Consider the following 26,694-nt stretch of genomic DNA (forward strand, 5'->3'; position numbering starts at 1 on the left):
CCCTGGTGACCTAAACACTTCCCATAAGGCTCTACCATCCGACACTGTTGCATTGGGGATTAAGTTTCCAACACATGAATTTTGAGGAACAGATTCAGACTACAGCAAAGAGGATGCCATTTAAAAAGAATAGGGAAAAACAACAAAATGCAGTAACTTGAGAATACAAAATATGATAGAAGAAATTAAAAACACAATGGAAAGTTCAGAAGATAAAGCTAGAGAAATCTCTCACAGAGTAGGACAAGAAAGACACACAAGGCCAGGCATGGTGGCCTATGCCTGTAATTCCAGCACGTTAGGAGGCCAAGGTAGGAGGATCACTTGAACCCAGGAGTTCAAAACCAGCCTGGGCAACACAGTGAGACCCCATCTCTACAAAAAAATTAGCCAGGCATATGCCTGTAGTCCCAGCTAGTTGGGAGGTGGGAGGATCGCTTGAACCCAAGAGGTTGAGGCTGCAGGGAGCTGTGGTCATGCAACTGCACTCCAGCGTGGGTGACATAGCCAGGCCCTGTCTCAATTAAAGAAAAAAAAAAAGACACACACACAAACACACACATAAATACACACACACACACACACAAAGAAATTCAAAATGAGAAAGAATGGTTTTTTTAAATGAGAACATTATTACAGGACAGCCAACAGACAATAGGAGATCAAAAAAAAAAAAAAAAAAAGAGGACAGAGAAAACAGAAGGGAGAATATCAAAGAAATCATTCAAGAAAACTTTCCAGAAGTCTAGGAAATAATTTTCTGTATGTGAAATATTAATAAAAGCAAATGCTTAACTAGTACTTAACTAAGTGGCAGGCAATGTCTCAAGCATTTTACAGACATTAATTCATTTAGTTCTCACAACAACCCTGTGAGGCAGGCATGAAGATTTAACTCAGTGAGTCCCTGAACCTGTTCCTCAATTAACTGCTAGTGGACTCCCAAATCACTTCGTGGTAAAATTTCAAAACCTGGAGAACAAAGAAAGGATCATAAAAGCTTCCAGAGAGAAAAAAACAGGTTATGTACAATGGATCAATAAGACTTCTCAACAGCAATGTAAGACATTAAAAGAAAATAGAACACTGCCTTCAGAATTCAGATGAGAAATAATTTCTAGCATAGAAATCTATCTCTTGATGAAGACATCAATTAAGTTGGGGGATAGAATAAAGACATTTTCGACATGTGAAGCCTAAAGAAAAATTACCTCCCATATACCCTTTATCAGGAAAACATTGGAGGATTCTCTCCAAAGGAGGAGAGTAAACCAAACGAAAGGACTATAAGGGATTCAAGAACCAGAGGCTATGACACAGAGAGTGAAGGACCCTCCAGGAGGACTATGGGGAACCCCTGGGTTTCCTCTATAGACTACGTGCGGGACAAGCAGGTGAGCCTGGAGCTGGTAAGAAGGCTGTTACCAACCTTCTCTCCAAGGAGGTGAAACTCAGAATGCCTGGCATGTCTCAATGTATCAAGAGTCCATCTAGACAGTTAACAGAGAGTTGTGACTGAATTATAGGAGAAAAAGGTGAAGTGATGGGGGAGAAAAGAAAAAAAGAAGAGAAGGGATTTTTTTTTTGAGACGGAGTCTCACTCTGTCACCCAGCCTGGAGTGCAGTGGCGCGATCTTGGCTCACTGCAGCCTCTACCTCCTAGGTTCAAGCAATTCTCCCACCTTGGCCTCCTGAGTAGCTGGGATTACAGGCGTGTGCCACCATGCTGGGCTATTGCATTTTTAGTAGAAACGGGATTTCGCCATGTTGGCCAGGCTGGTCTCAAACTCCTGACCTCAAGTGATCTGCCCGCCTCAGCCTCCCAAAGTGCTGGGATTACAGGCGTGATCCACTGCACTCGGCTGGGAGATCTTTTAACAGGGAAGCTAAATCATTACATTTATACCTTAGGAATTCAGTGCCGTTCAGCAGTATTTACCGCCTGCCATGTGTATTGTCACTGCTATGCCTCCAATATACAGAAACAAGGTGCCCTCTTCCTTATATGTAATTAAAGGCAGTAATATGGAGGGTTGGGCCTTGGCCTGTGGGATCATTGATCCTGCAAATTTCAAAGAAAAAGTAAGAGCTGATATCAGACTGAAAACCCCAAGGGAAGAGAAAATAAGCCCCTAGAAATGGCAGAGCACGGGGTGATGAGCAGTTGCTGTATTTTCTTCCAAGGCCTTTACTTTGGATTAGCTACTCGCTTCTAAAAGACAGGCTGCTAAAGAAGAAAGATTCTTTCATAGGGGCTCCTCCTTCCTGCTGTCCCCATCCCATCCAGAGTGACTTCCTGTCTAAAGGAAGTCCAGAACCCTCCAGAATGCCCTAGGAAAATGGAGTCTTGTAGATGATGTGGAAAACAATCCCTCACTACAGATGTCTGTATTGATCAGCTAATGCCATAAAGCAAGAGATTTACCTCAAAACTGCTTGTGGGCACAAAATAAGTGCAACTCTCTGACGGCCAGGCCTGATGAATGCACTTTTCATGACATCAATAATCATATAATCATACAAGGGAGGAAACGAAGGACAAATGGAATGTACCCAGGAATCATTCTTTATGCCAATATATTTGTATAAAAAAATTTAACCTGTGGCAACCAGAAAGCACTCCCCTTAGTCCCTGCACTTTGAATTTTGAACCTAGTTACTCTGTTTTAATGTCTCCTTTCTTTTGTTTTTCTGGTACTTCTGTCACCTCAAAGGTCAAAACTACCAGCAAGTGTGAGCTGCGGGGTGTACAGCAAGTGTGAAGTACAGCGAAGACTCACAGACCTCAGAGTCTGGTCCACTGGACCCAGGTCCACTGCTGGATAAAAGGTGCAGCACCCACTGGCCACTTCCACGGTTTACATCTTGCTTCAAGGCCTTGCGCCAGATCAGCTGAGCACCTGTGCCAACCCTCAGGTACCTTCCTAAGTCTCTTGTCCTGTCTCCAGTGTTAAACCAGGGTTCCTGGGACAGAGATCATTCCAAATTTTACAGAATGTGGAAGCAACATAATTCTAGTTTATTCCTTCACTAGTTAAAATATATTAAGTTTAAATTATCAGCATAAGAGAAACCAACCTTCAGTTTTAAAAGTAAAGTCTTTGCAGTATGTCTATGTAACACCATGAAGTGAGCGGTTAGGACAACTCTGGAAATTAATATTTATTAACATTCTGTGATTGATAATAGGGAGCCAATGATTAAGCATTGAAGGGTACTTTGTCTTCCACAGTGAGCCCAGCATCAGCTGTCCCCCACCTACAATTCCCACTTGGGCCAAACTGGTCTGCTTGCCATTCTCAGAATCCACTTTTTGCCATCCTCGTTCTGAGTTTCTACTCAGGCCATTTTCCTTATGTGGAACTTTCACTTTGTCTGTCAAAAATTGAGTCATGTTTATAGACCCAGATCAAGTGCTCTCTACCTCATAAAGGCTTTAAAAACTATATATCATCAGAAATTGCCTCTTTCCCTTGTATATTTTTATTCTACTTAATATCGTCTGTACCATCACACGGTGCTGGCTGTATCTCCACCTCATAGTTATTTATTTTCTATCCCACTGATTGTTCAATCAGATTGCCAGTTTCCAGAGGCCAAAGATTATGGACCATATGATGTGGATTCCCCCTCCCTCCATCATGCAGAATAAATACCCAACAGGTGCTCAAGAAATTCTATTTCGGGCTGGGCACAGTGGCTCCTGCCTGTAATCCCAGCACTTTGGGAGGCTGAGGTGGGCAGATCACCTGAGGTCAGGAGTTTGAGACCACTAACATGGTGAAACCTTGTCTCCACTAATAATACAAAAATGAGCTAGGCATGGTGGTGGGTGACTGTAATCCCAGCTACTCAGGAGGCTGAGGCAGGAGAATTGCTTGAACTTGGGAGGCGAAGGTTGTAGTGAGCCAAGATCGTGCCACTGTACCGCAGCCTGGGGGACAAAGTGAGACTCTGTCTCAAAAAAAAAAAAAAAAAAAAAGAAATACTACTTCAGCTGGGCATGGTGGCTCACGCCTGTAATCCCAGCACTTGCCAGCACTTTGGGAGGCCGAGGCAGGTGGATCACTTGAGTCCAGGAGTTTGAGACTAGCCTTGGCAACATGGTGAAACCCCAGCTCTACCAAAAATACAAAAATTAGCCAGTCTTACAAGCTAGTCTCAAAATAGATTTTTTTTTTTTTTAAAGAAATACTACTTGGACACATGACTGACCTTTAGGTGCAGGGCTACTTACTTCATGTTAAATGGCCTGCTTCCTTAACATCCAGGAATTATTTATGAAGGTGAATCTGCTTTGTTGAAAATTTTAGCATTTTATAATCATCATTAGTTCTAATCAATAGAGAAAAGCTGCATCAACTTGGACAATGGAAATAAGATGTTATATTTTAATCTTTAGTGAAAATAATGGAAACAATGAGTTTAGGGGATGATTCATTGAACCCACGTGGCTGGGCAGTACTTTTGAAAATCAGCTGACAGATGTGGCCTCCAGAGACCCCACTTCTCATTCTGAGCAGTGAGTTCAGAAGCATGAGGCTGGAGGATCCTGTAGGAGAGTCTGCAGCTATCAGTTCAGTTTATGTCCTACTGATGTTTGGGTTGAGAGCATCATTTCTTTATAATGAAGAATGAAAATTACTTCTAATTGCTACAATATCAACAAAGAAGATATATTCCTCAATTACTCTTGCCAGAAAATATATTACCAAAATTGAGAGGAAAAAAATGGGAAGGCTGGCTCTGTTTCCAGCAAAAAGATAAACTAGCTTCTCTTGTTATACAGTCCCTTAAAAAGCTCAATTAATTATAGGAAATACCTTTTGAATGCACAATTGAGCCCTCAAGGAGCAGGGCCAAAATTCTCAAGGGCCAAAAATAAAGAGGAAGCTGAAAATGAAAGCTGGGCAGTTGAAGCTATGGCTGATTAGGGGTGTTTATCTCTTGGTTACAAAAGGTTTGAGTTTTAAAGGCAACATGTGGAATGGCGTAGAAGGTCCTGGACCCATTCAAGATGGGAGGTGGCGTCAAGGCCCACCACATAAAGTAAAGACTCAGTATTGCTGAAGGGTGCATGCTTACTATGAAAGGGTTGATTAGGAAATCTCCCCACTAGCAATGGAAGGCACCAGGGAAATTTGTCTGCCTTGCACTTTGGGGTGGGAGAAAGTGTTCACTGATAAGTTAGGACCACAGATCTCCTCTTACTGGCATGGTCCAAAAATTTCTGAACAGGGAAATTAGCTAAAAGTGATATAAAGACTGACACAGTAAAACAAATATTGTCTGGAGGGACCCATGCAAGAATCCCACAGATAGAGACCACTTCATTAACGTAAGCTAACAATCTAAAATTACAAAATGCTAGCCGGGTGTGGTCGCGCACGTCTGTGGTCTCTGAGGTGGGAGGATCGCTTGAACCTGCGAGGCGGGGGTTGCAGTGGGCTGAGATTGCGTCACTGCACTCCAGCCTGGGTAACAGAGTGAGACCCCCTCTCAAAAATGAATGAATAAATTTATTAATATAAAATTACAAAACACATAATAAACCATCATAAATGAGAGCTGGCAGAAAAAAACTAACAACAGAAATAGACTCCACTGATGAGTGTAAAATAAATTATGTTTATGAACAAAAATATGAACAAGACTTTTCCTTTGGCCAAGACGGAGTAGCCCATTCTTCTCTAGTTCACCCTCTTACAACTAAAAATCCCCGGATATAATACAAGAAATAAACATGGAGAGACATTGAATGGTGGAAAGATGAGGACTGGCTAGCTAGGGACCTTGGGACTTGAGGAATGGTGTGGCAGTGAGTTCCCTGGGTTTTCTCTTTACTTCGCATCTATCCCAATAGAATGCAGGAGAAGCCTGCAGTTCAGAACTGCTAACATGCACAGATTCAAACACCCCATGACAAGCCTGCTCTCGCTAGCCAAAGGACTGAGGAGAGGCGGTCTACCAGAACAAAAAACCTTTTTGATAATACCTGCCCTACTCCAGCTAAACACCGAACGAAGAACTGCCCCCCAACCTTAGAGTGTCCGTGGGGCCCAGCAGGGCACTGAGTCATGGTAGTGGGAAAAGGTGTGGTTCAACAGGCTGGCACCAGATTAAAAACGCTCAAGAAAAAGAAAAGTCAAATAAATTATGGTACACACATACAATGGAGTTTTATGTGGGATTAGGCAGATTTTCAAAGTTGTCCACAATAGATTAAATGAAGGAAAAAAAACAGGCCATAGAACAAATATGACTTGTATCTACAGGACAACACATTTTTGTTGCTCCGTGTATGTGCTCTACACACACACACACACACACACACACACACACACACACAGATGTAAAAGAGTCTGGAGAGACTTACATCATTTTCCGTGGTATAGTTATAGGGGACTATTCACTTTTTTAAACTTTTATTTTAGGTTCAGGGGTACATGTACAGGTTTGTTATATAGGTAAACTTATGTCATGGGGGTTTGTTGTACAGATTATTTCATCAGTCAGGCACAAAGCCCAGTACCCAATAGTTATTTTTTTTCTGCTCCTCTCCCTCCTCCCACCCTCCACCCTCAAGTAAGCCTCAGTGTCTGTTGTTCCCTTCCGTATGTCCACGAGTTCATCGTTTAGCTCTCACTTATAAGTGAGAACATGAGGTATTTGGTTTTCTGTTCCTGTGTTAGTTTGCTATGGATGATGGCCTTCAGCTTCATCCATGTTCCCACAAAAGACATGATCTCGTTCTTTTTATGGCTGCGTGGTATTCCATGGTATACATGTACCACATTTTCTTTATCCAATCTATCATTGATGGGCATTTAGGTTGATTCCATGTCTTTGCTATTGTGAAGACTATTCACTTTCAAATAATAATAAAGCATATAAATTATGATTTTTATAATAAACAAGTATTACTTTAAAATAATCAAAAGAGTAAAAACTGTTTTTCTCTTGGGAACAAAAAACATTACCAGAGAAGTATATGGAAGCAAAAGATGATAAATAACTAAACGATTTTCACCAGAAGGGTAGATACAAAGATGGTAATACTTGAGTCACAGTGGTGAAATCAGAAGTATTTTTTTCTAGTTCTCAGATTTTCTATAAAATGGTTATAAAATTTTATAATGTTTTAAATGTGGTTTGAAATGTATGATTCGCATGTCAACCTACACCCTGTTAAGAAGAAAAGGTAATGCCGGAATAACCAGGTTGAAAGTTGTTTTTGTCTGATGAGATCAAACAGTAAGGTGTGAACGAAGCAAGAGCAAGATTACTGCTTAGTAACCTCCTGCTAGTCATCATGTGCCTTCCCCACTGGACCTACCAAATCCTGTACAGTATACTTCTTTCCTGGTCGTATGGATTTTACCTGTAAAACACACATGGAAGATCATGGGCTTGATATTATTGTGTGGGATAGTGAAGTTTTGTATGGAAGTAATTCCAAGCAAAATGATTTGACCACTAGTAGGCACAAAAATACTATTAAAGATGAATAGCAGGCTGGGTGCGGTGGCTCATGCCTGTAATCCCAGCACTTTGGGAGGCTGAGGCGGGTGGATCACGAGGTCAGGAGTTCAAGACCAGCCTGGCCAAGATGGTGAAACCCTGCCTCTACCAAAAATACGAAAAATTAGCTGGGCATGGTGGTGGGTGTCTGTAATCCCAGCTACTTGGGAGGTTGAGGAAGAGAATTGCTTGAACCTGGGAGGCAGAGGTTGCAGTGAGCTGAGATCGTGCCACTGCACTCCAGTACTCCAGCCTAGGGAACAGAGCAAGACTCCGTCTCCAAAAAAAAAAAAAAAAAAGCCTACAGGCAGGACTGAAGGCAATTGCAATGAAAAATGCATTCATCAGATCGGGTGAGGTAATATAAACTAATGTCTTCCAAAAGGTTTTCAAATGGAACACTAGACTTATGAGATACTCCTTGAGGAAAGGAGTGGGGTCAGATAAGTGTGGAAAGTACTGCTTTATCTTATTTTTCATAGAGAGTCACAAAGCACAATAGCATTTTTTTTTTAAGAGACAGGGTGTTGCAACTCTGTTGCCCAGGCTGGGGTGCAGTGGTGTGATCATAGCTCACTTTAGCCTCAAACTCCTGGGCTCAAGCAATTCTCCTGCCTCAGCCTCTTGAGTGGCTGGGACTATAGGCACACACCACCACGCCTGGCTTATTTTTTAACAATTTTTTTTGTAGAGACGAGGCCTTGCTATGTTGTCCATGCTGGCCTCAAGCAATCCTCCTGCCTCAGTCTTACAAAACACTAGGATTACAAGCATGAGCCACCATGCCCAGCCTGCAAATAGTATCTTTTATTTATTTATTTATTTATTTGCAATAAAAAGAAGAGTTGAATAAACACAAGCCTGGCCACGCCACATGGGAAATGGAGTCATTACTCAAATCAATCTCCCCCAAATTTCAGAGGCTAGGCTTTTTCAAGGATAGTTTGGCGGCAAGTGAATGGGAGTATGGAAAGTGGTTCTCTTCTGGGGGCAGCCACAGGACTGGTTGGTGGGTTCAGGTGGAGCCATGGGTCGTCAGAAATGCAAAAACTTTAAAAGACATCTCTAAAGGCCAATCTTAGTTAGGTTCTACAATAGTGATGTTATCTGCAGGAGTAACTGGGGAAGTTGCAGATTTTGTGACCTCCAGAGTAATGGCTGGTAACAACGACTTCAGGCTCCTCTCATCCTCCTAACCTGGTGGTCTTGCATTAGCTTTAGGAAGGCCGTATAGTTTTCAAAAAGGGTTATTATCATTTAAACTATAAACGAAATGTCTCCCAAAGTTAGCTTGGCTTGCGCCCAGGAATGATTAAAGGCAAGATAGAGGTTGGTTAGATCAGATCTCTTTCACTGCCATAATCTTCTCACTGTTAGATAATTTTTGCAAAAGCAGTTCCAGCAATAAAAGTACCATTTCACAAATTTTGCAAAAACGAAGGACCATGAGGACATTGCTGGGGATTCTCCATAAGCCAAGGAAGAGTCCCACGAAATCAAGGGGCTGTAAAGCTTAAGCGCCATTAATTCCAAATTAGTATCACTTCTGGTAACAGCACAGGAAGAAACACAAGGCATGAACGCAGCATAGGGAGCTGGGGCCGGGGCTGCAATTCTAAATAGGATGCTGAGTGGATGGCATCAGAGCAGACCCCTGAAGGTGACCGACAGAGCCCTGCAGATATCTGAAGGGGAGGGGGACGGTGGTGGGGGTGCCACTGCATTCCAGATTCTAGACTCAGGTAAGTGTGAGTGCAAAAGCCCAGAGGCGGAGCCACAATAGTTTTTTTTTTTTTTTTAGACAGAGTCTTGCTCTGTCGTCCAGGCTGGAGTGCAGTGGTGCAATCTCAACTCACTGCAGCCTCCACCTCCCAGGTTCAAGTCATTTTCCTGCTTCAGCCTCCTGAGTAGCTGGGACTACAAGCACGTGCCACAACGCCTGGGTAATTTTTGTATTTTTAGTGGAGATAGAGTTTCATCGTGTTGGCCAGGCAGGTCTTGAACACCTGACCTCAAGTGATCTGCCTACCTCAGCCTCCCAAAGTGCTGGGATTACAGGCATGAGCCACTGCACCTGGCCCACAGTCTTATTTTAAAGACATTGAGCAACCTTGCTGGGGAAAACCAGTTGAACTGTCTGTAACTTGGCATCTCGTGAACATACCAGGCCACTAGATCTCATTATTTGCACTATGCTTGCTGACCTGTGGCAGACTGCTTTTGGAAAAATGTTGATCTAGTCAAGGCACAATCAAGGCCTTGATTGCAGGCAGGGAGGACAGCTTCTTCCTGTAGCCCAGAAATGCATGTGGTTACTATGGAAAGAACAAGAGTTACATCTGCTTATCCCTCCAATCACATGCGTGCATTGCTATAGCAATGTTACACCAGCAGGAGAGGGTTCATATGGGAAGAAGTAGGTTAACATAGATAACAGAAAGACATCCCTGTTAGCAATTGCCCTGGCGGGTTTCAAATTTGGCCGAAAAAATAAGTTGAAATCACCAGGCCATGACACAGGTGAGCCACTGCTGACTGACAGCTCTTTTCCTTGCTGATTTCCCCTGCAAGTGAATCAAGACCATTTTATTCCATCTCTTGGATCTTAAGTTTTCTTCTAAATGTTAGGGATTTTAAAATCCAGAGCTTGGTATACCAGGTGTCTGATTTTTAAGAGAGTTGCTGGGATTTCTAGCCCTTTTACAAACAGCAAGGAAAACATGAGTTTCAGCATGCTTCATACATTCAGTCTTCACACCTTATTTGTACAAACTCCCAGAGAGTTAAATAGGTATTTAAAGATGACATTTGCCTTAATGGGCCTGTTCAGTATTTTGTTTCCTGACTCTTAGGCTTGAGTTTGTGAATATTCAACAATCAAGGCATGTCAAATTAGTTCTAACTGTGTTTACTAAATTTCTTACATGGCTATTATTTTAAGCCGTAATATTAAAGATGCAGCATTTGTTATTCCTCTTCTTGCTTGTTTATACATCAATTGACACACATGAACTGTCCTTTCTTCTGGTCCTCTCTGTGATGCTATAGACTAGGGAAGGTGCTCTTTGGAGGAGAAGTGCTGAATAAACAAAGGCTGCACACCTGTCACTGCTGGGAAGGGAGAAAATGATTACCCCTTTAAGATGGAATCGATGTGTCTAGAGAAAATGGTGGTAAGTCAACCAGCAGTAAAGAATAGCCTAGTGCCCCGGAAGATGCAATAGATGAGAACTGCCACTAACTGTAAGGAATTTCTTTCAGGATTTTAAGACTGGGTCTTTACATCACTTGGTATGATTTAGTTATTTCCCCTAGAAAGACAGACTGCTTGAATCAGATAAGTCTATTCCCTCATCTAAGACCCTGAAGCCAAGAGAAAGATCTGTTCCCACATTCTTGCTAAAAAATACACTATTTTCTTATAGAAGGACTTCAGCAATGTGTCACAAGGGACTTAAGAAACATCTAAACCCTCTGCTACAGTAACCTGACTTCCAGAAATCTGTCCTAAGGAAACAACCAGAACTTTAGTCGAAGATTTTTATGCAAGGAAATTCATTTCAGTGTTATTTCTAACAGTGAAAGTTTGGGATCATCATATATGTTCAACAGGGAAGGAATTATTAACTAAATGATGGTATATCTATGTGTGAGAATTTTGGGCAGCCATTACAAAATCCAATTTTCAAGGATGATTTAATGACTTTGGAAATGTTCTTATTGTCATGTTAAGTAATGAAAGCAGGACACTAGTGGGAATACAAAGTGGTACAACCTCTGCGGGGGGAAACTTGGCAGGCTCTACCATACTTTCATGCACATTAGCCCTTTGACCCAGCAAAATCTACTTCAAGGAACCTACTCCAAAGATACACTAGCAAATACACAAAGTGTGGTCTCCACACTGCTGCTCACTGCAGCATTCTTTTTAATAGCAAAAGAGTAGGATTAACCCAAATGCCTATCATTAGGTGGCTGGTGGGATAAATTATTATATACACAAAATGGAGCCCTGTGCAGCTATAAAGGGAGCAAGGAAGAACTTTATGTACTTATTTGGAAAGATTGGCAGGATATTTTGTTAAGATAAAATCAAGATACAGAAAAAATTATGTAATAAGCTATGCTTTGTGTAAGAAAACCAAGTTCAGTTATTTTATTTTATTTAAAAAAAAAAAAAACGTTGTGAGTTTAGCTGTGGAATATGTGTCAGCTTGTCTCTATGTGATGTTTATCAAATCCTTAGATTAGTCCAGTGGTCCTCAACTGGGGGTGATTTTGCCTCCATGGAAACATATGGCAATGTCTAAAGACATATTTTGGTTGTTACAACTGCTGGGGGAGGAGGTGCTACTGGCATCTAGTGGATAGTGGGCCAGAGATGCTGCTGAACATATCAATGTGCAGGACAGTCCCACCACAAAGAATTATCTGGCCTGAAAATGTCAGTAGCTCTGGGGTTGAGAAATCCCGCATTAGCTCTTTCATCTTAGTTAGGCCAGGTCAGTACCATTTTCCACATCAGAATGTCACTGTCAAGATAGTATTGGTATTATTACTGAGAAGCTCTGTGATATACACACATATGCAGTATTCGTACATATTGGGATAAAGTGAGTATTAATTATATTAATGCTAAGAACTGAAATTTTCACAATTAGAGAAAAGATACCAATATAAAATCAAATATATTAATCCTAAATTTGAATGGGAAATACTAGCATGGACTCATTATTTGCCTCTTGTTAAAGATATGTATTTCCTAGCTCTGTCTAATCAAAAGGCCTAATTGTGAGACTGTGATCTCTGAATATTAACATCATTTCCCACTAAAGGCACCAGGGCTTCATGAATAAATGGCTGATTCTAGGAGCAAAATGTACAAAATGGAGCTGAGTCATCCTGCACAAATAAGAAGGAAACTTGGCCTTGACCACACCTAACAGTAGGGGAAGACTAAGAAACAGAACCCCCAAGTTGAAGTTCTATTCTTAAATCCCGAGGGTGAAATAAATGTTGGGAGGCAACTGTCCATTTCTGCCACAGCAGCATGAGGGAAGACAAATGAGTCTCTGGATCTGTATTCTTATATGGTAGCACCAGCCACATGTGGCTTTTGGGTATTGAAACCCAGTTATTCCAAACTGAGGTGTGATGTAAGTGTAAAATATGTGCTGGATTTTTCAATTTAGTATGAAAAAAGAAACTACAATATCACAGTAATTTTTATACTGATATTAAAATTATGTTTTGAAAATACTGTGTTAAATAAAACATGTTATTAACATTAATTTCACCTATTTATTTTTACTTTTTAAAAATGTGGCTAATAGAAAACCTAAAAGTATGCATGTGCCTCACAATGTATTTCTATTATATTTCTATTAGACAGTGCCACTGTCGAATAACCAGGTACAGGGTCTTCTGAAAGGTCCCAGGCTTGGGAAATGGGACACACATGGGAAATTTAGCAAGGTAGAGAAAAAAAAAGGAATAAAAAAGTTCAGAAAGGAAGGAAGAGAGAAAGAAAGTGATGGATAGAGAGGAAGAGGGAGGGATAAAGTGATGGAGGGAAGGAGGGAAAAAAGAGGAGGGAAAGAAAGAAGAGGGAAGGAAGGAAGGAGGGAAGGAAGGGAAGGGAAGGGAGGAGGGAAGGAGGGAAGGAAGGAGGGAGAGAGGAAGGAAGGAAGGGCTACCGAATGGGAGAAATTATTTACAAATCATATATCCAATAGAGGGCTTGTGTATCTGGAATATATTTTAAAAGTGTTATAACTCAATAATAATAAGAAAAATTTTAAAGTGGACAAAGGATTTGAAAAGACATTTCTCCCAAGAAGATATGCAATTGGCCAATAAGGACATGAAAAGATGCACAATATCATTTGTCTCAGAGAAATGCAAATCAAAACCATTTCTTATCCACTCGGATGGCTACAATAAAAGAGACATATAATAGCAAGTGTTAGCGAGGTTGTGGAGAAATCGGAACCCTCATCCTTTGCTTGTGAAATGTGAATTTGCTTCATGTGAAATTGTGCAACATCTTTGTAAAACAGTTGGGCTGTTCCTCAACTAATCAAAGGTAGAGTGGCCGTATGACCCAATAATTCTACTCAGAGGTATAAGAACAGGCAAATCTACAAGAACATAAAATAGATCAGTGATTGCCTGATGCTGAGCTGGGCATAGGGGAAATGGGATGGTTGCTAATGAGTACAGGGTTTCTTTTTGGGGTAAAGAAAAATGTTCTAAAATTGATTGTGGTGGTAGTTGCACAACCCTAAATACACTCAAAATCATTGAATCGTGTACTCTAAATGGGTGAATTGGGTGGTATGTGAGTTATATCTCAATAAAATTTTAGGGGGAAAAAATGAAACGAATGGGGTTTTACCAAACAAGTCATGAACTTGTAGTGAAAGAGAAAGAAGCTGATGGCTGACTCATTGGTCGCCACTGAAGGTCGCTGTGGCATCAACTCACAACTAAAAATCAAAGAGAAAAAATCCTGCTTTTCTAGTATGAACTATATTTCAGGGTTACCAAATAGGCTTACTGAAAGAGGGAAAGTTCTGTTATCAAGAATAATTCCAGCTGTTGATCAGAGGAAATGACAGACTTGTACCCCTGGTGAAATAACTGATTCAGGCCAAGGTCATCAATTGATGCTAACACCATTGATGGGAGCTGTACAGGCAAGGAACCAGGGTGACACACCTGAACCCGGTGATCAATCTTAGCATCACCAAAAGTGGAGCAACAAGACATCACATACCTCTAGATATAATGCAACGTGATGTGCACAGTATCGCCTATGAAGTGTGTTTGCTGAAAAATTCTATTGATCCTGAATATAATCAATCTAACCTTTAGTCTAATTACAGGAGTAAGAACAACCCTACTACCATGAGGATACAATGAGCCTAATCCAGAAAGTGTGGACATCCTGCAAGACAATCCCTCTGGCAGGCAATAAGTCAATGACAAGTGGAGGAAAAGAAAAAAAAAAAGAGGCTGAGGCGGGCGGATCACTTGAGGTCAGGAGTTCGAGACTAGCCTGGCTGGCATGGTGAAACCCCATCTCTATTAAAAATACAAAAAAATTAGCCAGGCGTCGTGGCGGGTGCCTGTAGTCCCAGCTACCTAGGAGGCTGAGGCAGGAGAGTGGCTTGAACCCGGGAGGCAGAGGTTGCAGTGAGCTGAGATCGCGCCATTACACTCCAGCCTGGACGACAGAGCAAGGCTCCATCTCAAAAAAAAAAAAAAAGAGGCAGTCTGTTCTAGATTAAAAGAGACTTAAGGGAATGACCAATTACAAAGTGCAAACCTTATCTGGATACCAGTTCAGTAAGTCAATGGTAAAGAGAGTTTTGAAACAAATTGGGAAATCTGAATATAAACAGTAAGGAATCACTGTTAATTATGTTAGGATGATAATGACTTTGCAGTAATGTAAAAAAAAAAGTCCTTATTTTTCTTCAACATGTACATTTGAGAAATAGCATAATAGTTGAATATGATTTAAGATATTGCAGCAAAGAAGTGGCAGGGGGTGGTGCTGGAATAGATGAAATAAATTGAGCAAGATGGTGTTAGTTATTAAAAGGGGGAGATGGTGGGTTCATTCTGCTTTTTTCCTTAGTGTTTTTGGGAATTTTTCATAATAAAACAGGATATATGAGTTAGAACATATTGGTTCTAAGGCACGTTGTAATGATGCAATCGATGATATAAGGAACATAAGCTCAAAAGCACATGTGTATTTGCCAGCTGACACATCGAGAAGCAAATTTTTAGAAAAGCCCTTCTAAGCATATTCAATTTTTATTTGTTTTTTGTTTTGTTTTTGGTTTTTTGACCTCTGTGAACCATTTTATTTGGGCTTAGGAAAATTGAAGCAACACAATAACTGTCTCAACAAATTCCTAGGTATTCACTGGGGGTAGAAGGTCCTCTATTCTTCCAGAAAATATGTAGATCTCCCCAGGGCACAGACCTTCCCACATTCATGCCTGAAGACTTACAGTTTTTCCTGCCTCCCCAGCTGACTCTAATATTCACCCCCAGTGGTTATGATCAACTTTGTTTTAAACCTTTGAAGAAAAGAAAATTCCTTCCCTAAAAGTTTCCACAATCACATTTCAATGACGTTTCTCAGTTTGGACTCCACTTTGATATTATTATATATAGATCCTATATCTTCAAATTGTAAAATGCTGATCACCTGAGCAAGTAGAGAAAGTATTCTAGATTCAAGGGGAGGTGGAGCCAGGTTTAAATTATGAGTATATTTAAAATAACAGATTACAAATGAATGTTATGATTTTTTTCAATGACTTCTGGTTTGGGGGGTTCCAGATAATTAGCATGCATTACAGAAGAGTTTCTCTTTTCATCTTTGAATATAGAGCAAGAGATGGGTGTGAGGGGCATGAGGTCACAAGTCCCAGCTAGGCTACAAGAGTTGTTGATGTTGGTGGATTGACCTCTCTTGACCTTAGTCCCCTCTGAGAATGGAAAGAACAGCATTCCCTTTATCTGTCTCCTGCTTTGCCTGAAGCTTGAAAGAAATAATGTATGTGAAAACGTTCTCAGAACTATAAAGGGCTTATACTTATTTTTAAAATATATTCTCCAAGTAGATATTGTTTTTCTCTAATCAACATCTCTTATTTCCCAATTCCACATCTAGAATTGTTCTTAAACCACTCTGGGACACTGTTTAAATAAGACTCTGAGAGTAGATTATATTTTCCACTACAGATTATTTACCTTTCTATTTACTGTGCAGCAAGCATTAAAGAGAAGATTTTTCTCCTAACTTAAAAAAGTTTAATTTTAATACTATAAAATTCAAACATATTATTTCTGGAATATTATTTGAGTCCTGGAGATTTTAAGCATTTTGTAGTTCTCTGCCAAAGTCCTACTTAATTTAAACATACTATATAATTTGGCTTTAATCTCGAAATGTCCAATTTTAAATATTGTTAATGGTCGCCCTGGCCTGTGTTTCCTCTGTTAAGGCAGATCTTTCATGGTACAGACAGCAAGGATTGGAGACCTGAACAGTAAAGCCTCCACATTAATCTTCCAGGGCTGCAGCCAAACAACACGGCTTTGCTTGAAGTGGTCAGTATAAAATTTTTATTTGTACTTAGTGACTCCTGAAAATGTATTCAAAATTTACTCTCTTGGTCTCTTACCACGGCAGGTTAGAAGCTGCTAAGACAAACACGAGATCTTCTGAGCGCGCCAGCCCATCCATCTGCACCAGTAACTCTGTCTTCATCCGCAGGCTTCCTTCATGTTCTCCCCTACAGAGAGACAACACGTGATTCTCGTAAGTGTCAGAGCCTTCGCCCTCATGTCAAGAGCAGCATTCACAGCAATGTCCCTGTGACTGTAGAACAGTTTCTGTTCTGATGGCCAATGGAGCCATTCATACTAGAGTTAGAGAAAACGAGCAATTTGCTGTTATTTTTACATACAGCGTGATAGAAAGCAAGTAAATGAATATAATGATGGTATTTGAAAGAAAACCAAAGGCAGGCAGTGAGCTGGAGAAAATAACTAAAGGGTCCACAGTCCCACTGGTAGATTAAATGCAGCCCAACTGTGTCTACCTGCAGCATTATTTACCTCTTTAAAAATGACATAATTGAGGATAATCCCTCTCACTTACATAGCACACAAGAAAGTACTTTCACACCTTCAACCTCCTGAGTAGCTGGGACCTCAGGCACAAGTCCCTTGCCTGGCTAGGTATATGTTTGTTTAGGATCTGTGCCCCTTAATACTCAACTACCTTTGCCTAAGAGAGAAGACCCTCTCTCAGTATATATACATATATATGTGTGTGTGTGTGTGTGTGTGTGTGTGTATGTGTATATATATATATAATTTATTTATTATATATTATAAGCTTAATATATAATTAGCATTTGCCCATATATTTGCTATGTGTTTAATTATCATTTGCCCATAACTATAATTCCTCTAACATAATATGATCAAAGAAGTCTTCAGAGCACCCATCCTTATTTCCTGACCCTTTGAAGACTCTAATTTTAGAGTCTTTGATCCCAGACAGGGAAATGGAAATTCGGGGCAGAACCTGGAGCACACACAAGGATAGCAGATGAAGAGTTTTCACATTAGCCCGATGAAGGCTGTGGGAAACTGGGGACAGAGATCGACAAAACACATGTAACAGCAAGTGCATAGGGAGACCTGGTCTTTGTAGAGTGACTATGAGGGTGGGCTGATGCATTCCCTTCTGGGTGCCTGTGCAGTTGCCTGCTCCTGTCAGGCCTAGTATAGAAAGCAGAGTGCTCCAGCCTGGGGCTGACAAGCACTAGCTCCAGTTAAGCTGAGGAAAATGTCCTGTTTCAATCAATTACATGAATCCCGTATATTACTTGGGTACATCTTTATGGTTGCTTTTCCCTGCCGGGAAAATGGTTTCCAATGAGTAAAATTTCATAAATTATATTCTAGTTATATGTCCAACAAGCTAATTAATTGTGTTTTATTATTATTACTTCTGCCTTGATGATAGACCATTAACAGTCATTAATAAATGCAGCTGTGTTGAGATTTCTCAGAGATCTGTTTTTTCAAGCCAGGGGTGCCAGATTTAGTAAAAAGCTTCAGTGGAAAATACCACTGATCAAGACAGAAAGCTGATCTTAAAAACGAACGAACAAAAAGCACAACACTACTCTGGCTTTTGGAAGCACAAACGGAAGGCTTATTACAGTCTGAGAAGTGTTCCTTCCTGCTGAGGACATTCGGTGACACTCAATCTTTAGAGATAATATATGTGACATATTTAAAGTCAGCCCTGCTGAGCCATAACCTGATGCCACAGAGAAGTGGTGTTTTCCCAGGCTTCACACACTGTCGAGGACTGCCTCTCAGGAGTGAAGTACAGACGTGGCCCTGCACAGCGGCTGAGTGGGCAAGCCTCATTCCCCAGGGGCAGCCCCTCTGGCTCCAGAGGAGGCCATCACAGCGGCTATTTTCAGCCAGCAAGACCGATATGGCAGCCTGGGATCCTGGGGCTAGAGGATCTTCAGGTCTGAAAACCACTCTGTGGGGAACGGGGGAAGGGAGAATGGCATTTCCTCCGGTTATAAAAACTACTTAAATCAGCTATTCAGTTAACAGGATCTAATTTAAAGACCTTTCCATGTGTCTGCAAAAAATTTGTGGGCTTATTAATAGACTCATTCTGCTAGTAAATGTCGATGGGCTTCCGACCATCAAACACACTTACAAGAGGGGAGAAACGATGACCAAAAAAAAAAGCAACAACAACAACAAAAACCCCAACCCTGTCTGTTACCCAGGAGCTGTGCCTCTCTGACTCATCAGCGACTCCAGCTCGTCCAGGAAGATCGTGGATGGGGCGTGGTAGCGGGCAAGCTCAAATAACACCTGGGTGGGGGAAAAGCAAACAAGTGTTCATGCTTAGACTTAAAGTCCTCAGATGCTCCCAGAGAGTAAAAACTTAGAATGACTATAATAATAAGTGTTTATGCTGCACTCTGTTATTTCACAATAACTTTATAATCATTACAATCATTTCTTCCTACCTCCACCCCGGGGGGTTGGATGGTCCAATTATTTCCATTTATCACTTGATAAAATTGGAGGCAGAGAGTAGGTGGTTACTCCAAGGTTACTAATCATAAATATGAGAGCTTCAGATAAAATTAGGTTCCCAAGCTTGCAGTCGGCCAGTTAACCCGTGAAACACCCTGCCAATAATATGTTCCATATGGACACAAGAGCCTTGGAATATGTATAATCATTTGATAATTCTTCCCTTAATCTTTGGGAACAATGGGAAGTTATTCTCAGAAGAAAGGATTTCAGGGGAAGGATTGGGTTCCCATCATGGGTAACAAGGCTGACAAATTTAGCCCCTTTGTGTTCTCCAAATTACTCCATCGTCTTCCCACACTACCTCAACAAGGCTGCTTGGTAAGCTTAGGTACTAGAAGGCAATTCTCGATTGAATACGATGTTCTATTTGAGAATAAAATAAAATAAAATAAAATATTATAGACTGAACAAGAACAGGAAAGCAACCAGCAAAAGAACAGACATATAAAAAAAATAAAGAGCTCTAAAGGGAGATGTGGTGATGAATAGAATATAACAACCTAAACCTTTATTTTTTTAACCCTGAAACTGATCTCTTGAGCATCATATACAATCCTTCACTGATTGATGGGAAAAAACAGTGGAGATTTAGAAAAGAACAGAGATTCTTTAATAGGCATGGGGGATTTATTCTCCATGTCACTTAGCACTAGCAAGCCATCACAGAATTAGAGGGAAAGGGTTCTGAAAAAGTCAGGTTGTGGTTTTCACGAGCAGCAGCAGCTCATCCCTTACAGGTCTTCCTGTCACTGAATAGGAAATACCTCACCTTCCCCACTGCTCGTGGGTACATTCAAGCGCATGCACCAGCATCTCCCTTTTACAGAATCCTGTTTTATTGGAACAATTGGCTGAGTTTAATGAACTGAGAGAACAATGGCAATGTTGGGGCATTCATCACGATGCCTTTCAGATACAATGGAGACCACCTAATTCAGGGCAAATAACTTTCCATCCTTGTCACACACATACACAAAGAAGCCCAAATATACTTGATATTAAGGGTGATTACGACAGTGGCAATCTACCCAATGAGAAATGAAATATTAGAATATAAAACCCATACATGTTTTTAAGGTGCTCACTAAAGGCAGAAGAGAGATCAAGAGCTTCTGCTAGACCAAACACCCAGTTGGAAGGAGAACCACGCCTGGAGTCTAGGCATTCATACTGCCCTCTGCATTGCTCTTTCCACTCCCAGGGAACATACAGAATCATGGGTAAGTGTTTCTGGAAGCATTAGTCTAAAATTTTCAGAGGAACCTGGAGGAAGTTAAATCATACAACTGGGGGGCAGGGCGGGGCGCGGTGGCTCACGCTTGTAATCCCAGCACTTTGGGAGGCCGAGGCGGGCGGATCACGAGGTCAGGAGATCAAGACCACGGTGAAACCCCGTCTCTACTAAAAATACAAAACATTAGCTGGGCGTGGTGGCGGGCGCCTGTAGTCCCAGCTACTTGGAGAGGCTGAGGCAGGAGAATGGCGTGAACCTGCGAGGCGGAGCTTGCAGTGAGCCGAGATCGCACCACTGCACTCCAGCCTGGGCTACAGAGCCAGACTCCGTCTCAAAAAAAAAAAGAAAGATGTAAGCATCAACAGATGTATGCATTTGTTAAAGAGACCACTCAACTATTCAGTAGCGATCAGCTCCTAAGAGGCACAAACATTAGTAGGGGAGGGAGGAACATAACCCAATGGTTCCCTATAAATAACTCTTTAATTGGAATAGAAAGAGAAACAAATGGTAGAAAAAGCTTCCCTGCTTTAGGGGAAGGTCCCGAAGGGTTTGCTTTCTTTGAAACCTTCACAATAAGGAGCCTGACAGCATGATCAAGATTGTCCAGTTGAGGATCTTCCCAAAAGCTCAGAAAATAAAGAGAAAATGATGTAATTTCTGAAAGGAAATGAGACGAGCTCCCTCGAGGTTAGCAGAGTTTATCTGTTTCTTCTGGAATTATTTTTTAAAATATCCAAAATAAAAATGCATGTCACAAAAGGATATAATTATTTTCTAAACCTTTCAAAAGTTGCTCAAGTTCATTCAGAATCAAAGAAATACATATTCGAGCACTGAAATATTGAAATGCATGTTTAATCACGGAAATACACTATTACTTTTCACTATTAGACTGACAAATGTTTATTTTAAAAAATATATTGGTGTGCTCGCCAGGGTGTGGAGAAGCAAACACACTCATGAACCATTGATGGGACTGTAAGTGGGTACAACCCTGTTGGCAAGCAATCTGGCAATTGGTGATGTCTACTCCCTCTGGCTTGGCGATTCTACTTCATACAAATTGTCCCATACTATATGGGCAAAAACGTGTACATATAAGACTGCCCACTCTAGCTTTGTTCATAATAGCAAGAGACTAGAAACAATCTAAAGGCCCATCAAGCAAAGACTGGTTAAATACGTTTTGGTACATTTATGCAATGAACTACCATATGGACACATAAAAGAACATGCTTTATCTATAATAGTGTGGAACAATATCCAAGTTATATATATCAAGTTGGGGGAAAAGCCAGGTATAAAAGGGAACATATAGTATGTTCCTACTTGCATTTAGAAAGGCAGGGAGAAGCTAGGCATGGTGGCTTATGCCTGTAATCCCAGCATTTTGGGAGCCTGAGGCAGGAGGATTGCTTGAGGCCAAGAGTTCAAGAGGAGCCTGGGCAACATGGTGAAACCTGGTTTCTACAAAAAATACAAAAATTAGCTGGGCTTGGTGGTGTGCACCTATAGTCTCAGCTACTGGGGAGGCTGAGGTGGGAAGATTACTTGAGCCCAGGAGGTCGAGGCTGCAGTCAGCTGTGATAGTGCCTCTGCACTTTGGCCTGGGTGCCTGGGTGACAGAGCAAGACCCTGCCTCAAAACAAAACAACACCCAAAAGAAACAGTTGTTGATGCTAACGTAGATAATAGATAAATGTTCTGCAGGGCTGCTCCAGCAACTGTTAATAGTAGTTGCCGCTGCAGAGAGGGCTCAGGATTCTATATATCCTCTTATACGTTTTTTTTTTTTAAAGGCTAGTTACTTTTAAAATATATAGTAAAAGAAAGGAAGAGGCTGGGCACGGTGGCTCATGCCTGTAATCCCAGCACTTTGGGAGGCCGAGGTAGGCAGATCACAAGGTTAGGAGTTTGAGACCAGCCTGGCCAATATGGTGAAACCCTGTCTCTACTAAAAATACAAAAAGCCAGGCATAGTGGGGGGTGCCTGTAGTCCCAGCTACTTGGGAGGCTGAGGCAGGAGAGTCACTTGACAGAGGTTGCAGTTAGCCGAGAATGCACCACTGCACTCCAGCCTGGGTGACAGAGCAAGACTCTGTTAAAAAAAAAAAAAAAAAAAAGGAAGAAATCGGAAGAGGAATTGTTTCCTCACTCTTTTTTTTCTTTTTAATTTTTTTTTTTTTTTTGCTCCCACTCCACCGGGACTTTTCTTCACTCTTAGAATCCTAACAAAATAATACTGAACCAGAGGAAAACTTTAAGTAAATACAATGCTCGCACAGGATGGAGAATTCTTGTTAATTGACTTTTCTGGCTATTCAACATTAAACCAGAAAATCCATGTAACTTCAATCTTTGTTAGGAATATTATAAACTTTCTGAGTTTCCGCTTCTGCCTAGGTAAGTCCTGTCCCAAGAATATGTCACCTTCCTTCATGCACCTTGCAGTGTCTTGTGCTCGTGGTTCCAAACACCACTTTTCATGACAGGAGATGAACCTAAACTAATTCTGGGTGGTATCTTTTAAGAGTTTTGTTGTTATTCAGCATATAGAAATGATTTAAAAAAAAAAAAAAAGACTTCAGGGTGATAAAAATTCTAGTTAGATGAATTTCAGCTACAGTCGTCTCTAGGCATATGGAAGAGATTGGTTCCAGAACCTCTCCCTGTTCCCCTCGACACTCTTCCCCGTACCAAAATCTGTGCATATTAAGTTGGGGGGAAAGCCAGGTACAAAAGGGAACATATAGTATGTTCCTACTTGTATTTAGAAAGGCAGGGAGAAGCTAGGCATGGTGGCTCATGCCTGTAATCTCAGCATTTTGGGAGCCCAAGGTGGGAGGATTGCTTGAGCCCAAGAGTTCAAGAGGAGCCTGGGCAACATGGTGAAACCTGGTTTCTACAAAAAATACAAAAATTAGCTGGGCTTGGTGGTATGCACCTATAGTCTCAGCTACTGGGGAGTCCCACAGTCGATCCTGGGAAACCCACATATACTTGGGTTTTGCATCCTGTGAATACTGTATTTTGTTGAAAAAAATTCCCCATATAAGTAGACCCGTGCAGTTGAAGGGCCAACTGTTGTTCAAGGGCCAACCGTAACTGAACCTCCAGCTAACTAAAATCACATGGAACCATAACTGTAGGTGCAGCTAAATTCAAGCCCCATCTTCGGAACTGGCACTGAGTTAGATGCAAGATGAAGAAAAAACAAGTAGAAGATATCAATGTAGATTTCCACAAATTACCATCTTGAATGGGTAACAAGAATTTATATAAGCTTACATATTTGCAACAACTTGAAAATGATATCAAGGTAATAGATAATAGGTTATTTTAGGAAAATCAATCCTTTAAACATATTCTATTATGACTTCCAAATAGGCCATCATATTTTGAAAGAGTCATCTAAGGGAATGTAATTTAAGCATAATTTGTTAATCACTTTTCGGAAAATACGTAATATTTTATATTCACTTATATTGATTACATATCTGCCATTCTACAGAGGGTGATAGTTTAACAGGATTTCAAAGAAGGACCTGTCTTACACTGGGACTTAAACCATAAATGGAAGTGCTCTTAATGTCATTGGAAGATTCAGTACCATTTTATAATACAAAATATAACATCAACTATAAATGTGACATTGTAAAGATGGAAATAACCTCTGAAAGAAAGCAAAAAATCACAGCGCGGTGGCCTGTAATCCCAGCACTTTGAAAGACCGAGGCAGGTGGATCACCTGAGGTCAGGAGTTCGAGACCAGCCTGGCCAACATGGTAAAACCCCCTTTTTACTAAAAATACAAAAAAAAAAATTAGCTGGGCATCGTGGCAGGCACTGTAATCCCAGCTATTCGCGAGGCTGAGGCAGGAGAATTGCTTGAACCCGGGAGGCAGAGGTTGCAGTGAGCCGAGATCACGCCATTGCACTCCAGCCTTGGGGACAAGAGCGAGACTTCATCTAAAAAAAAAAACAAAAACAAAAACAAAAAATCTTACAGGCTGTGGGCACTATGGAAGCAAAGGTGCTCAGAACATCTGAAAGAATAATGAAGTTTAAAGTTTATTGATTCTTTCTTAGATTATTTAGCATAGGGACTAACATACAGTAGTAGCCTCTCAATAAATGTTAACCAAATATAGTGTACATGTTAAATAATAAATGCTTCTTGAATGAAGAAAAAATACGCCACGTCAGAGATTTTTCCCCCCAGCTTTCATGCCTAAATTGCATGAATCAAAAAATAGCTGTTGATCAAATTCCCAAAGGAAGGGAGATCATGTTTTGCTGATGGGGGCACAATTAACATCCGTACGTAATAGACAATCCATTTCCCAAGCTGCTGGTGATCAAGAACCAGGAGTGAATCTAACATAAAATCACCTAAAAGCAAAGAAGCTCTGACATCATTTTGTACCACCGCATTACACTAGAACTTATTTTTAAAAACAAAATTCAGAATTCCTACCCGAACGAGTTTTTCTGAATCCCCTCTCCATTTGCTGACAATGGTGGATGCAGAAATGTTAAAGAAGGTTGTTTTACATTCAGTGGCCACAGCTTTGGCCAGTAAAGTCTTTCCTGTACCTAAAGAGAGACACATAAAAGATGGGCAGGCATTTCAACTCCATCCCCCTGCTTATAGACAGAAGTCAGTTTCACACACAAGGAAGGAAGTGACTGCTCAGCTCTCGTGTGCCCCAGTCCTGAAGTGAGGACAGAAGGGGCAACTCATCCTCTGCACACACACTTAACACCGACATCAAAATAGGAAGCTGTGTTTACCTGGAGGGCCATACAGCAGTAGTCCTTTCCAGGGGGAAAGAATTCCTGTAAATAGTTGTGGATACTATGGAAACAAGGAACAAGGATGAGGTTTGGTACCAACACATCAGCCTGCATACTCTCAGTACAGACAAGCCAGGAAAGGTGAAGTGAAAGCAGCACAGCTTTAAGATTCAGGGCTCCCTTTTTTGCTTAAGGTCACCTGCTTCTGACTGAAATAAACAAATTTTATTCATCCCAATTTTATTTTCACGTTTGAATGCCTGACTTAATTTTTGTGGCTTTTTAAAAGAGCAATTTTTTTGGAAGAAAAGGTATATGTAGGTACTCTTCCTCTCCGTTAAACAGTTATTTCTTATATGCATAACATCATTTTCCCCAGACTTCTATATGGAGAGCATTTGGCAATCTTTTAAATGTTGTAAAGCAGGTATGAACTTTAAAATACATACTAGAACCAATCAGTAAAGGTTTATTTGAATCAAGTACAGAGCTATGGTGAAACCTGTTTTGGAAGTTGGGAATATTCAGGGGCAAACGCATTAAGAGACACCAACTCTGAACAGGGCATGTGTAGCCTTCAGGAAGTCTCTCCCATTAGTTCAAGTTCAAACAATCTGGGGAATGTGGGTGTCAAGGGTTGGTAGAGAATGGGGGAGACGGTGTGGCAAGGAATATTAGTAAAATGAAAACTAGCTATTAGTTTCTTGCTAATCCTGATGTCAAATCTCCACACATATGGAGCTTGTAATGCCATGGAGAGAACAAATCCAGGGAATTTCAGTGAGATGTTCTATCCTTTTTAAAAGTTTTATGCTATAGTTCCACTTAGAGGAAAAGGCGAGTAAATTTCTATTAATTCTGAACACCAATGTATTTCTTACCCCTAAGTCTGAACACAGAAAGAAAGAGGGGGAAAAGAGAACCCAAATGTATTGATTTTTGTCTCTTTAGAGGAAAGCATCCAAAAATCAGGGGCCACATGGGCTCAGTGGTTTAAGACTAAATAGGTTATTCAATAAAATAAATTCATAATCCTGACAGCAGGAGATTACAGAAAATGGCCACAAATTATTTGTAGCTCCTTTCATCAAGAAGTGGAGCCTGTTTCTCCAACATTTGAATCTGGGCCTGGCCTTGTGACTTTGGCCAGTGGGACATTAGCAAATGTTAAGAGACTTGAAAATATAAGACTAGCAAAAAAATATAAGAGGCATGAAAGATGCTTGTGAATTAGAACTTTCCCTTTCTTGCCTCTTTCTGGGAACCCGCTGCCACCATGTGAACAGGACTGGGCTTTCCTGCTAGAGGATGAGAGGCCACATGGAGAGACACCTTGGCTGTACTGCTTGTCCCAGCCTTTTCAGTCTCTCCATCTTTTCCAGCTACTCTGGCTGATGGCTCAGACCTGTGATTGAGCCCAGCCAAGAATACCACGTGGAAAAGAGATGAGCCAGCCCAGCTGA

At 40.9% G+C, this 26,694-nt stretch overlaps 1 protein-coding gene and 1 long non-coding RNA gene across 5 annotated transcripts in view; one reads left to right on the top strand and one right to left on the bottom strand.

Annotated features, from left to right (window-relative positions):
• KATNAL2 (katanin catalytic subunit A1 like 2) overlaps nt 1-26,694 on the bottom strand; it is a 132,767-nt gene that overhangs the window by 14,452 nt on the left and 91,621 nt on the right. For all 3 annotated transcript variants that reach the window (XM_032152389.2, XM_032152388.2, XM_058438385.1), the window contains 4 exons: nt 25,229-25,292; nt 24,912-25,030; nt 18,875-18,966; nt 16,731-16,841 (listed from right to left, as the gene is read on the bottom strand). In XM_032152389.2, coding sequence (XP_032008280.1) covers nt 16,731-16,841; nt 18,875-18,966; nt 24,912-25,030; nt 25,229-25,292 — 386 coding nt within the window. The remainder of the gene's footprint in view (nt 1-16,730; nt 16,842-18,874; nt 18,967-24,911; nt 25,031-25,228; nt 25,293-26,694) is intronic.
• Nucleotides 1-26,694, top strand: part of LOC116468572 (uncharacterized) — a 57,316-nt gene that overhangs the window by 13,160 nt on the left and 17,462 nt on the right. Inside the window, exons 3-7 of one of the 2 annotated variants that reach the window (XR_009213475.1) lie at nt 2,715-2,916; nt 14,398-14,561; nt 16,555-16,656; nt 16,739-16,867; nt 20,275-20,417. This is a non-coding gene — a long non-coding RNA (uncharacterized LOC116468572). The remainder of the gene's footprint in view (nt 1-2,714; nt 2,917-14,397; nt 14,562-16,554; nt 16,657-16,738; nt 16,868-20,274; nt 20,418-26,694) is intronic. The other variant, XR_009213476.1, reaches the window with a different exon arrangement.

Source organism: Hylobates moloch, unplaced genomic scaffold, assembly GCF_009828535.3.
Source record: "Hylobates moloch isolate HMO894 unplaced genomic scaffold, HMol_V3 SCAFFOLD_5, whole genome shotgun sequence".
Lineage (NCBI taxonomy): Eukaryota > Metazoa > Chordata > Mammalia > Primates > Hylobatidae > Hylobates > Hylobates moloch.